At 40.2% G+C, this 13,093-nt stretch overlaps 1 protein-coding gene across 1 annotated transcript in view; it reads right to left on the reverse strand.

Annotated features, from left to right (window-relative positions):
* The window catches only part of TTC12 (tetratricopeptide repeat domain 12), a gene marked incomplete at its 5' end in the record, with an annotated part of 16,650 nt that extends 3,958 nt beyond the window's left edge, over positions 1-12,692 (reverse strand). The window contains 17 exons of the mRNA XM_010165773.1: positions 59-160; positions 1,063-1,131; positions 1,877-1,978; positions 2,515-2,649; positions 3,095-3,158; positions 3,371-3,463; positions 5,050-5,218; positions 6,303-6,391; positions 7,666-7,735; positions 8,320-8,508; positions 8,799-8,859; positions 9,305-9,376; positions 10,359-10,418; positions 10,821-10,942; positions 11,277-11,354; positions 11,906-11,936; positions 12,541-12,692. Of these exons, the coding sequence (XP_010164075.1) occupies positions 59-160; positions 1,063-1,131; positions 1,877-1,978; positions 2,515-2,649; positions 3,095-3,158; positions 3,371-3,463; positions 5,050-5,218; positions 6,303-6,391; positions 7,666-7,735; positions 8,320-8,508; positions 8,799-8,859; positions 9,305-9,376; positions 10,359-10,418; positions 10,821-10,942; positions 11,277-11,354; positions 11,906-11,936; positions 12,541-12,692 (1,658 nt within the window). The remainder of the gene's footprint in view (positions 1-58; positions 161-1,062; positions 1,132-1,876; positions 1,979-2,514; positions 2,650-3,094; positions 3,159-3,370; positions 3,464-5,049; positions 5,219-6,302; positions 6,392-7,665; positions 7,736-8,319; positions 8,509-8,798; positions 8,860-9,304; positions 9,377-10,358; positions 10,419-10,820; positions 10,943-11,276; positions 11,355-11,905; positions 11,937-12,540) is intronic.
* Between the last annotated feature and the right edge of the window lie 401 nt (positions 12,693-13,093).

Genomic DNA, 13,093 nt, shown 5'->3' on the forward strand with positions numbered 1-13,093 from the left:
GGTTTCCTTAAGGGACAATACAAGCAGAAATAAAGTGAATTTTGTTAAATTAATTTACTTTCAAGAATCTGATCATTTTCTTCACCACCCCTCCTTTCACGACTTCTTCTACTGCCGAGAGGGACGCTGGCAGGATGCGGCTCAGCACTCCAATGGCTCTCTTAATTAGAAAACAGTATGAGAGAAGGAAAAAAAAAGTTTATTTGTCCAGATAACTTTAAGGAGTTTTCAAATTATTTTGCTTTTGCAGAATAAAATCAAAGTAATTGAAGTGATAAAAGGAGGAATTTACAGAAATATAACAAAGAGCATTGTTATGACATGCCTTTTTTATTGCTTACTGGAAACTGAACTGAAGCACAGCTTCTAAAGACTCACTGTAGAGAGGTGAGACCAAACTGAGATCGGGACAACTCCATGTATGTTTACTTATTGAAACAAATTCCTAGTAGAAACCAGCCCAGCACTGCTGGTATTTTGTCAAGTGAAACAGACCAGAACAATTCATGTCGGTGCAGAGAGGTGAATGGACTTTGAGTCCACATCTGCCCCTACCCATTTGCCTTGAATAACTGCTCTCCGTGGGAGCTGCACACCGTTAATAGGAGTACAGTCTCCTAGGTACGATTCACATACAAGACTTGTAAAAAGAAACAGCTGCTAAACACCCAAATTGTTCTTGCTCCTTTGCTTCTAGATTGATTTTGGTGTTTGTTTGGGTTTTTTGGTTTGTTTTGTTGTTGTTGGGGTTTTTTTGCAGGGCTGGGGGGGAGAGTTGTTTGGATTTTTTTAAAGAGTTTTATATTGAAAACCATCCTAAGGAGGAAATTATTTGTAAGACCTTCTGTTAAGTAGATTTCAAGAGAACATTGAGAACCTCTTGCACCAAACAATATAAAAAATTGAATAAGTGGTATGTTATTTCTTTACTCCTAGTCATTATGAATGTTTTGGGCTTCAAAGCCTAATGTACAGGCTTGCACAGGGCAGCAGTTTGCACTGAAGTGTTCGGGTCAGGTCAGTTAATGCAATCTTTCATTAGTCCACAGACATCCCACTTACTGTCACAATCCTTCCATCCTTATCCCCGAGGAGAGACATGCACTTGCCACTTATGTCCACCGCAAAGTACTGAAACAACAATGTGAAAAACCCAGGTCCAGCTGATTGCTGGGAAGTGTGAGAGTAGAAATGGGTTAGTAGACAAAGTACTCTACAACAAAGAATCCAACGGAGCTCAGGGCACACGTGGCAGTAAGTTACTAACACTTCAGTACCCAGATGTACCTTAAGAAATTTTTCCCTCTTGATGGAATCCTTAGTTTTAATGAAGTTTGGAACGCGTCAAGCATCTAAGAATATCCCATAGCTGGAGACTGATGCCAAACCAAACATTTATACCACTATGGAAAGGTACTATATGTGCTTTACATTCTATTTTTCTCATAGCTGCGTGTGTATGAGGGGTAGTGGTGCAGGAGAAAATTGTGTAAATTTTTTTCACTTTTTAGCTTAAATTATCAATTACCCTTACTGATAACCTGAAACGCCAAGAAAAAATTAAAAAGTAACTGAACACTGGCAAAATCCAAGGTTGGCAGCCTTTAAATGCTTCAGCATGCTCGATGTGAAAGAGGGCTCTAAATCCATCTATGACAAGCTCTTTTCCCCTGTCCAGACTGCAAGGTCACAATATTTCACAGTCATTCCCTCACCTAGTCTCTTTGAATGTTCTGGTACTAATTCAGTGACTTGCATCAGGCCCATTTACAGTGACAAGGGAGGAGGATGCTCTCACTGCTCAAGCAATTCTGAATCCCCGAGGAAGAGATTATCCAAAGAACATTACCAAAGAACATCCACAGATCTTGTCTACCTGGATGATCACATTTGATTCAAGCAGCAAGTTCATCATGAGGCCCAGCACTGCAAACAAACACTCTCGGTATTCAGGTGTGCTGACATCAAAGCGTTCATCCTGTATGCGAGGGAGAGAAGAGTGCAATCAATTCTGATGTTCAGAACATGCACCTCCTCAGTCTTCTGTGTGCTCACTTAAAAGGTGCATCGGTGTTCCTCTGATGCACCCTGAACTCAGAAGGAAGAAAAAGTCCTGTAAGCACTAGAGCTAATGATGCCTCTTTGATACAGATTTGTGCTTGTGTTTGTTTCACTTTGGTATCTGAAGTGGCACGCTCCAAACTTCTGATTTTCAGGCAGCTAACAAGAGCCTTTCCCACCCTCTGAATTCTTTTGTTTCCGAGGACTGAGTTCATACTGTGTCCTTACCCTGAAAGGGGCCACTTACAATAAAAAACCACTCACTCCCCTCCACCCATCTATCAATCCACAACTTATGTGAACAAGGGACCGCCTTGAGACCTCTATCCAACTACCAGCCTTGAAAGATCTCTCTGTCAAGGGTTCAGAGCTGCAAGCATGATCACGCAAGTGCCATTTCCACAGGAGACAGGGCTGAAAACACTATTGTAGGGAGCCCTCAAGCTTCTTTACCACAAGCTTTAAGCACGCTTGCCAGCACTCTCTGCAGTCGGCCATCTGCGTTCGAATGACGAGGTCTGCACACAGATTCCCCACGATGCCAATGCAACGGGCAAGGGCTGCCTGGTTCACCAGCTTGGCAGAGGTCTAAAACAGAAGGGTGGAATAACAAATTAACAACAAATGACAAGGAAACAATAAATACGTGTTCCTATCCCACCGGCAATGGAAAATGGGATTCTGGATTCTCTCTCACCTATGCTACGTCTCAACTGTCCAAAGTTTGCAAATCACCTTCATTTTCAAAATGAATCTCCCAATGACATTTTAAAGTCTTGGGAAAAAAAAACGTGGCTGGATTCTGTGGTCCCTAACCTCAGACTAGGAATATTTCCTACTATTACTTCCTTAGGTCACAGAACAGAACAGCCTCAGCTGCTGCTGTAATTCAAGGAAGGTATGTTCAAAAGGAGAGAGCAACAAGAGAGCTGTAATTTTAGCATTGTCTTGGTGCTCGTTTGGAGAAATGGAAGTATTTTACTTTCCAGGTAAACATCATTAAAAAAATGTTCCAGGTAAAAATCTTTCATACCAGCAACTGGGTGAATAAAGGTAGAGCTCCTGTAGAAAACATAACACGACACTGGGTTTTGAACCTGTTGAGGAATAAAGCAAACCATATTTGGACACTTAAATCTTCAGACAAAAATCACAGACAAAGGCAACACAACAGCAACATAAAGACAAGGTAAACGTCAGCCAGCAAAGTACCCTCCCAGCAAAGAAGGCCAACAACCTCCCTCAGTAGCCTATTTAGTATATTTCAGAGTACAACTATACAAAAAATGAATGAAGCAATGTAAGTTACCTTTCCTCTTCAGTTAAATCAGATAGTATGTTCATAGCACTGCTAGCCCTGGCATCAGTGTTGTTGACAAATGTCATCAAAATCTGCAGCCATCTGTTATTAAAAACCAAAACACTTTTGTCAGCTTTGGTTTAATTATTAAAGATCAAAATTGCATTTTAAGTGCACCAACACAATTTGGGAACTCAAATTCCCTTGTGTTCAGTAGGGTTTTGACCAAGCTGGATGCACTAGGCCCTCTGAACACACTCTGTCACCTAAGAGCCATTAGAACAATATTTCAGCACTAGATTCTCTCAGAATATTGTCCTTCTTTGCATAAGTACAGTGATTTTAACACATATACCAATTTCTGTCAGTATTAGAACGTTTCATCAGCATGTAAGCTTTACAGATGTTTGAAGCTAAGCTGCTTTGCTGCTGGTGAACATCTTGGGGACAGATAAGTAGAAGGCAACAGTCAGAACTGAGAACACCATCAGCACAGCCCAGAACTGAACAGTTTCAACAAATCATAAAGGCCTGCAAGGGAGTGTCAGTGTTGATGCTCACATGGCTTACAAGGACATGCTGAGCAAACCCAACGGTCTTTGGAGGGGTTTAATGAAAAAGCTTTATAGTAGCAAAGGAAAATTAATCTCCTGCCTTAAAAAAAAACCCCCAAAACCAACAACATTATACCCCATTTGCTTTTTGAGCTTTTGTAATAGTGTATGATTGTGGCTGTGGGATTTGAACTGCATGTAATTCACGGGACTTGAGGCTGGCAACCCATAACTCTGCCAAACAACAAGGACACTTGTAGAAGTGCTGGGTTTTCTTCACATGCTCCTCTACTGAACTGAAATTCTTTGCCACTCTCCTCCAACTTTGTAGCACAGCAAGAGATCCTGTAGTCTTGCCTCTTTCTGAGGACAAGCCCAACTGCCAAGAAGCTCAATATCTGCAACTTTACCTTCTGAACATCCTAACTCTATTCAAGCAATCGGGCCCAGGATCTCTTTCAGAAGGTGACAGAAGATTTTTCAGGTTCCTGATATTTCAAGCCACAATAATATTATCTGCCCTTTTTAAGCATCCTCTCAGATGTGGCTCATTTCTTTAACCTTTCCTCCGAGGAAAAATGTCTCTGGATTAGTGTCATATAATATAGTGAAGTATGTACAGCTGTTGGAGAATCTTTTCTGTTCATCCATTACTTCAAACCACATAGTGTCAACCAGTAAATTAAAATTTCTCCTTGGCTTAACTCTAGAAGGCAATAGCAGGCCAACAGGATAAAGGTAATAGATTGTTGTTTATCTCTCCATTCAGTGAGAGTGGCAACACTGAATAATCATAAATACCAATTACCAAATAAGGACAGAGCTGCAGCTTGAAGCCATTAAGAGACAACAATGTAAGCTCCTGATTGAATGCTAGATGAACACACACTTACGGGTTTAAAAAGGGTAACTATGCCTCAAAATTACATTAACATCCTCAGGAATAAGCCCTTTCTACTTAGTTTCAAAGACATCTCTTTTTACTTAGCTAGGCCTATCCCTCAAGGACAGAAGTCTCAGTGTCCTGTGTTCCTTTCAGAAAGCCTCTCATCTTGGTGCTAGCAGAATGAGTTCTGAGCATCTGTGAGCCTACGCCTTAAGGCTATTTTTCTGAGATATACTAGTGTTTATTACTTGGTTAGGTCCTGCTGTCTGACCAGCAGTCTTCTTCCGTTCTCATTGTCTGAGTAAAGAGAAATCAGAGCCAACGTCTCCTTTTGGATCCCCGATACTCCAGAAGAAAGCAGTTTTGGCAGCTGTGCATTCACATCAGGGCAAGTCAATAGAAGACGCTGATTTTCTTCTGAAAAAGAGAAGATCTACGAGCGATGTCACCACTACGGCATCCTCGTTACTCATATAATTTTTTTTTTTTCCTAGGTGCTGATTTAACAAGTTCAGTGTCTTTATTTCATCCACTAACATGCTCATTAACTCTGATGTGTTCATCTTGCATAACACTCCTGCAAAGCAATGGTAAGACAGAACAGCCGCTAATCTTCTCTCAGCTCCATTACTTCAACACATACACTGGTGTTTGAATTTCTGCTCTCACTAGCAACATGCTAGCTTCTCAGGCACCAAGCCTGCTTCTTCAGACAAAGAGACACCAGAATCCTAATCAAGTGCAGAGTGCTCCTCCCTTCATCAACTGCCTGCAAACTGCTAGGGTCCGGGCTGTTCAGGCACAACAACACACTGCCCTGCCAGGCACAAACATGTAAGTGACACAAGCCTGCACATTACCCTGTATTTCCTGCTAACTGCCTAGAGGCAGAATATAAAACAGGTTTTCCCCTTTCCTTGCAGCACGAATAGTTTCTTGGGCATCAGCTGGATCCCGTGATGTACCTGTCAACACAGATGCTGACACTAAGCTTCTGTATTTTCCTTGTGTGGCACTCTGCACCACTTTACCAACCACCACCACCCCAGACCATTTCTCATCTACCCATACACTCCCTAGAAACAGAGGCAAGGGCTACCTGCCCAATGACTATTGATTGTGAATGCCCAAAGAATTCTGCCTTCTCTAATAGCACTTCTATAAAATTCTGCTTTTTACTGGTATAACTGCTTAAAAACGACAAAATTATACAAGTGATATTATCTTAAAAGCAGCAGTGATCACAGGGAATTTACTTTCCACCCTTTCAGTAGATTTAAAATGCTCACAGAAATAGACTGGAAAATTCATCTCAAGATGCACAGAACCACCACAATCGTGGCTGCAGCATACCTCCAACACTTGCATTCGACCTGTAAAACTTCATTTGCAACAAGGTCTGGACCCAGGTGTTGTAGGAAAGTGATGTTCAGGCCAAACAACAGTTGGAGCTGTATTAACAGTACGTTAATGGTGATTAATGTTGATGATATAGTTTTACCGTTCCCAGTGCAGACAGCTTGCCAAAGGAAGAGAAGGGAAACACACAGATCCACTTCAGCAGTGTTTTTTCTCTCTGCACAGAAGCCCCTAAATTAGAAACGTTAGCTTGTAAAAAGAGCAAAGGACAGATCAAGCAATCAGCTCTTTGGCTAGGGAAATTGGCCAAATCACACAGAGATGGGGATCTGCCACACCAACACTTAAGCTCATAAGCTCTAAACCTAGCTCATTGGTTAAACATGTTTAGGACTATCAGACTCATTTTCCAGAGCACCTCCCCTGAGACCAGATTTATGATCTACTAGCTCTACTCTACCCTTGACACACACAGACCCTATATGAGCATTCCACAGCACAATACAGCTGAAAAATTCAGTTCTGCACCGAGATAGCTGTGAATAGCCAGGGTGTAAAACCTTTGTGCCAATTTGGAAGTGCTTAATCTCTGCAGTCAGTTTACAGCCAATGTCCAAAATAGAGAGGAACCCTCAAGAAGTCTCTGTGCTGTAAAACTATTGACAGCCCTAAAGAACAGCTCCCTGCCACTGTTCAACCAGACCACGCTGTTCTGAAGCCACTTAGTTGTGCAAAGTTTTCAAATGGCATCTTTCGAAGGTCTTGCTTGTTTCCATTACCTATCTGAACCTGACTCAAATAGACATTCAGACAAGAGATCCCTCTAAAGACAAAGTTGATAAAGCAATACAGATATTGATTACCAAAACATAATATACTGGCAGCCAAGAAAATACAGCAGCAGAAGATACAGGTCTCCAGAGATGACTCTCTTCCTTGATTACAGGATTAGGGAGTTTTACAGGTTACAGTTACAGAGCTATTTGGCCAAATATGTACTGATGGCAATGAATAGCATCAGGGAGTCTAGCCAGGTATACTTAAAGCAACTAAGTGGTTCAGATGTTCTTTTATATAAAGGTGGGGGGTTTGTTTTTGTTTTCTGGTGTTTTGTTTTGGTTTTTATTTTTTTATTTTTTTTAAACAAACCTGCTCTCACCGTGAGAGATAGGGTAACTGAACAGAAATAGAGACAGAAGCAGAAATTCATTAATTCCTTTTTTTATTTTTTTTTAAACAAACCTGCTCTCACTGAGAGAGATAGGGTAACTGAACAGAAATAGAGACAGAAGCAGAAATTCATTAATTCTGTTCACTGTATCTAAGAGAGCACTGTTTGTATAATAGTCAGATATAAGTCAGTCCATTCAGACTTTAAAATCTGTTATTACATTATCTTTTGATTATTTCATCTGCGTTTCAAGAAGTGATTGTGTTTCTTGAAAACAGTATTTTCATTTCCTCATGCTGTAACACCCTACTGTTTTCCTTTGGAGAGCTCTTACCGTCTTACAATCTCGTTGTCTTTGAGGATACTGAATCCATTGTTTGTTCTAAATAAAGTTTGCCCAGTGCCTGAAAAATTCAGAGACAGATAAACAAATCAGCTCTCTGATCCACCTGGCTAATGCGTCATTGTGAAAGCAGATTCCTGCTCTTCCAGAACACAGTGTTAAAAGAAAAGGTCACTGGATCAACAGCTTTTGGTAAAGAACATCGTTAGAACAGGGGAAAAACTCCAAGAATGCTACTTGAAGTAGAAGCAGCTTTGAAGCTAAAACCTGCTCTAATTCATGCCCAGTGCCCTAAAGAATAATTGACTTCAATTTAAAGGCTTTTTAGGACGACTGAAACCTGAGACCGGCTTTGCAAATCAATCTGCTTTAACAAAGAATCATAAATATTTCTAAACAAATGAAACAGCTCTTAAGAGACCCAAGTCCATAAGAAGTCTTAACAGCTCAGCTATAACACCAGTCTAGTTCTAAAAAAATATATGCAAATAGCTACTGGCCATAAACTTCGAAATATCAATCATTGCCGATTTTATGTTTTAAATACAGGACTAGTTATTCTGTTCCTTGAAAAACTACTCCATTTGTGTTCATCTACTTGGATTGCAACTCTCATGATCAGCAAGCTTTGTATCAATGACTTACAGTCTTTCATGGTTCCTGTCAAAAGTCTGATCCCTCCCGTGTAGTAGAGGATATTCTGGTCAGGCCTAGCAAGTTTCTGCAGCAGTTCTTCTATGGACAGAGCAGCAAGCCTCCCAGATTGAGCTTCCTTCATTGCTCTCTCTTCATCTTTCATTCTTTTTTCCTCCAAGTTTACCTCAGTCATACAATCTTGGAAATAAAAAGAAAAGAAAGCATTAGCAGTGAAGTTTGGTAGGGTCAAGCTTCAAGTAAAAAATGAAGCTGAATCCATGACAGAGAGCGGTACCTTCTACATACAGGTGGACAGAATGACCCATGGCTCTGCTGTACAAAACAGAGCTTAAAGAAGAAACAATCAGAAACAAAAGCTGCCTGAAGAGACTCCCTCAAAAGTTCTGAAGGGCAGAAGGGTGGTTTTGATTAAGTTCCATCCTGATCAGAAAACAAGGGATGACAGTGTAAGAATGTATCTTTCTTACCTTTAAATAGTCTTTCCTTTTGGGGATCAATTTGTAAGATCTTCTCATAACACTGCCTGGACTTAACAGAGAAAAGAAAAGGGCTTTCACTTTGCAATAAAAATGGGAAGGTGCCAAAAATGATATATAGCAATATATAACTATATAAAGCTCGCTGTCTCGGTGTCTGACAGCCAGTGGTGACAAATTCCCACCAGATAAACCATGTATGTGGAACAGAAGATTCCCTCATTCTTTTGAAATTGGTTAGAAACCAGAAGTGTGTGTACTCCATTTTGTGTGTACCAAAGGAAAGGTTACAGGCTATTTTACTAAGATGGGGAAAGAAGACTCGATTTTAGAATGATTAGTCTTTGCAAAGCACAGAAAATTTCTCTCAAGTCTAACGACTCAACATAGTTTCATTTGCTTGATTCTTAAAAATCATAAATCTCTCCCTCTCACCCACACCACACCAAAAGCAGAACAAAACATGGTTCCATGGCCACAAGAATTAGTCAACTTACCTCACTGTAGTGCTTAAGTGCCAGCTGAGCTTTCCCCATTAGAAAATAGGCTTTAATACATGTTCCATCGCACTGTGTTAGAAAAGGAATTATTAATTATGTATTTACAAATGTTAACCTTTTAATATTTTTTCCAGGCTTCCAATTAAGAGTTACAGCTGCCCAAAATAACTGTAAGCACAGAGTAGGGGATTCATGCCATCTACTAGAGGCAGCTAAAGTTTATACGCTGAATTATTACCTCCAGGTACCAACCTTCCTTCCCTAGGAACATAGGCTTTGGTCTGGTTAATGGTGAAAAGCAGCTGGTGCTAACATCCTTCCCAGAAAACTGCACTTTAGGCAATACAAGCAGACTCTCGTGCAATTAGGTAATGTTAAGGCCTGCATCAACTAGTCTGTAATCTCAGAACTTCTATAACAACAGAATTTCCATATGTCTTTTGATTAATTCTGCCAGGAATGAAACAAGTACTAATTTTCATCAGCTATGCACGAAAAAAAAAAAAAAAAAAAATGAGGAGAGGAAACATCTAGCTCAACATTTTCAGATTAGGTGACCTTTTCCAGTTCAATTATGTGCCAAAAATACTGATTTCTTGAAATGATGCTGACAATATTATAATAATCTATTAATTGCATTGTAGTCATGGGCATCGTTGATGTAACAGAACTTAATTTGGATTCAGCTCTTTGGCATTTTATATAGTCTTTACCTTTGCCACTAGATCTCATCTTTGTGATCTTAGAGTCCCTTTTTCCTTTTTAGAAGGCAAGCAAGATATTGGGTGCCACTGTGCGCCGTTAATGGCTTATTATCACTTCTAACAAACTTTCAGATTAAAAGCTCTTAAGAACTAGAAAAGCTTCTGCACACAGGCAGCACTGAAATAACTGCTTTACACTGCTCAAGCTAACTCAGGATGCAGGAATCTGTACAATGCCACCACATTCTTTCATTTCTAGTAGCAAGTTGCCTCCATATCATCAGCTACACAAACCCACCTTCCAGGAGCACTTGACCTGATCATAAATGACAGAATCCTCAAGTTACCTTTAATGCCCATTCACAGTCACCAATGGCTTTTTCATACTCGTGCATCTTCAAGTAGGCCTGAAGAAAACCCAAGAGAGTCCAGGCAGAAGAATTAGAATACTTCAAACAACTTCCACTAAGTATTGTACAAACATTAGCTAATTAAAACAAACAACAAAAAAATTAGATTGTTGATTTGCCTAGCCATTGATTGTGTAGGATCATTACCAGCTCTTTCTTAATTTGTCTTCCATCTCTTTGGAGTTTGTAATTTAGAATAAATTTATTAACAAAATTCAATACACACATACGGAGGGAGGAAAGGAAAAATTGTTTGCTCTCTTTTTTAAGCTTCTCTGTAACGCAACATGTATTACCTTCTATGAAATTCACTTAGATACTAGAACAATCCTTTTAAGTTCTATCCTGGCAAAGTAACACTAAAAGCAGTATAGAAGCAGATCATTTCCACGTGCTGACCTGTGCTCTGTTTGTGTAAAGTTCCCGCTTATCTTTCAGTTTTTCCAGCCCTTCAGTGTATCTCTGAATGGCTACGATATAGTCTCCTTTCCTGAAGGCATCATTTCCCTTCTCTTTCAGAGCTGCAAAACAACAGACAGGCATTCAAAAATAACATTTTTTATTTCCCCAAATGGTGATTGAGGAAACAGAGGCCACGTTTTCCTGTTGGAATAATCACCTAAATCCTCACAAAGAGGACAGTATGCAGAAGAATAGGCTGCAACAACTCTGTGAAGTATATAACCCTGTTGTATTCAGCTAATTAATGCTGCGGACAAGATCGTTAGTCTCAGACAACCAACACACTGTCTCAGTGTATGTAAGAATAGCAATAACAGAGCAGCCTCTTAAATCAGCCCAGTTCCTGCTAAGTAGTTTTTGAAGACATTAGCTAGAAAAGCCTTATGCAATTACCATTTGCTAAGTGTTCATTTCTCTTTCTTCGTTTAGCTCGTTCTTTTGCATCCTTTTCCAAAATTGCCAGAAAGCCATCTTCAAGCCAGGAGAGTTGGTGGTATTTCAGTTAAAAAAACCAAACCAAAACAAAAAACCAAACAAGCTTCATTAACATTAATCTACAGATGAGAAAAAAGTGATTTATAAGGTATTTATGAATAATTTCTCTACAAAGAAAATATTAAGGAGTCATTTCAACAATTACACTGGGACATGAATGACAAGCTATTACACATAAAGACCATGCTACCACTCAGGATATGCAGAGTTACCTTGAAGCATCTTGTCTCTAGAGATAAACTTGCTTCCTTGTAAATTCAGAATACTAACTTTTTATATAAGAGGCCAGAATATGATAGCAAACTGCACTAACAAACTTCCTGTCTATAAACAAGTATAGCCATACTGGTAAGATCCTTGAGTGTGTTCCTGGATTTGACTGAATTTTGATTAAAGTCACAAGAAAAGTTAGCTTTAATTTTGACAGGAGTGGAATTAGGTCTTGCATGAAATAATAGCAATCCTTACTCCACCTCTGCTAAAACAGATTGAAGAGATGCTAAATATTCCGGGGAGCACTGTCCTACCTGCATTCACTGCCTCTGCATTTGCCACATCCTAAAAAAAGAGAAACATAGCACATGCACGTCACGTACAGGCATTTCAGTAAAACCCACCGCGGCGAAGGAACACGTGGTTTTGGTCAAAGCTACAGGGAGCCTGAAATATCCAGACTGGTGCACACTGGGAACATCAAATTGACACTTAAATAAAGGGTAGTAAGGTCTTAATATATTTTTTTTACATTACCAGAAAGCTTCTATTTGTATCTTTAACAAGGCAAATCACTGCAATCCAAACCCCGCTGCAGGAATCAAAGCCTAATGAAATTAACGACGGGATTCTTGCACCTTTAACTAGTTTTGCTCAAGTTCCTTGAGTGCAGCTAAAAGCCACAAGCTGTGGCACCTCAGTGCTGGCATCCAGCTTGGATAAATCCAGCAGAAGTAGTCTGTGTTATTAGCAATCTTTAGAAAAAGACAACACGATGTCAAGTACCTCCCGATAAGCAAACTGGTGAAAAAAATAAAGTCACCTGCAGAACACACTTGTAAATATTGTTCAAAATTTTTGTTCTCCTGGGCAAGGAATGTGCATGAGTGTTATTTAAAAGCCCTAAACTGCACACAGCTTTAACTTCAAAGGGAAAAAAACCCCTTACAGAAGCTCGTGTGTTGATGACTGTTCTGTTCACTGTAGTCTTGCTTTCCTCCTCCTTGCTAGTTTCTTGCTCACGGATCCTTTTCTCTGCCTCGGCGATGCTTTTTTCCTTGACGGTTGGGTCCGGGGAGTTCAAGCCTTGCACTAAATTGGCTAAAAATGAAAACAGAAAAAAAAAAAAAATTAAAAAAAGAGGAAAAAAAAAGATACACACAAACAGCTGACTAAGAGATGCTGGAGGGAGCAGGAGTTCAGCTCTGCCTGTGGTAACGTGCCCGTTGGGAGACACTGGTGGGCAGGATGGTCCTTCTAAACGGAAACAATTACAAATACAACCGCCCGTCACTTCCAAGAGCCACCAAAAAAACAAAGCCCCCCCAAAAGCCTCTGTGTTATCAGAACTCCCGGGTTTAGAGTCTCGGCATCCGCAAACCTCCCGACACCTGAGCTCATGAGGCGACTTCGCATAAAACAAACTCGGAGCGGGGACCGGGCGTTTTCCTCTCGGCCGTTCCTTTTCTGCCTTCCCCTTCCCCACCCGTCCCCTTGTCCTT

Source organism: Antrostomus carolinensis, unplaced genomic scaffold, assembly GCF_000700745.2.
Source record: "Antrostomus carolinensis isolate BGI_N321 unplaced genomic scaffold, ASM70074v2 scaffold3764, whole genome shotgun sequence".
Taxonomy (NCBI): Eukaryota; Metazoa; Chordata; class Aves; order Caprimulgiformes; family Caprimulgidae; genus Antrostomus; species Antrostomus carolinensis.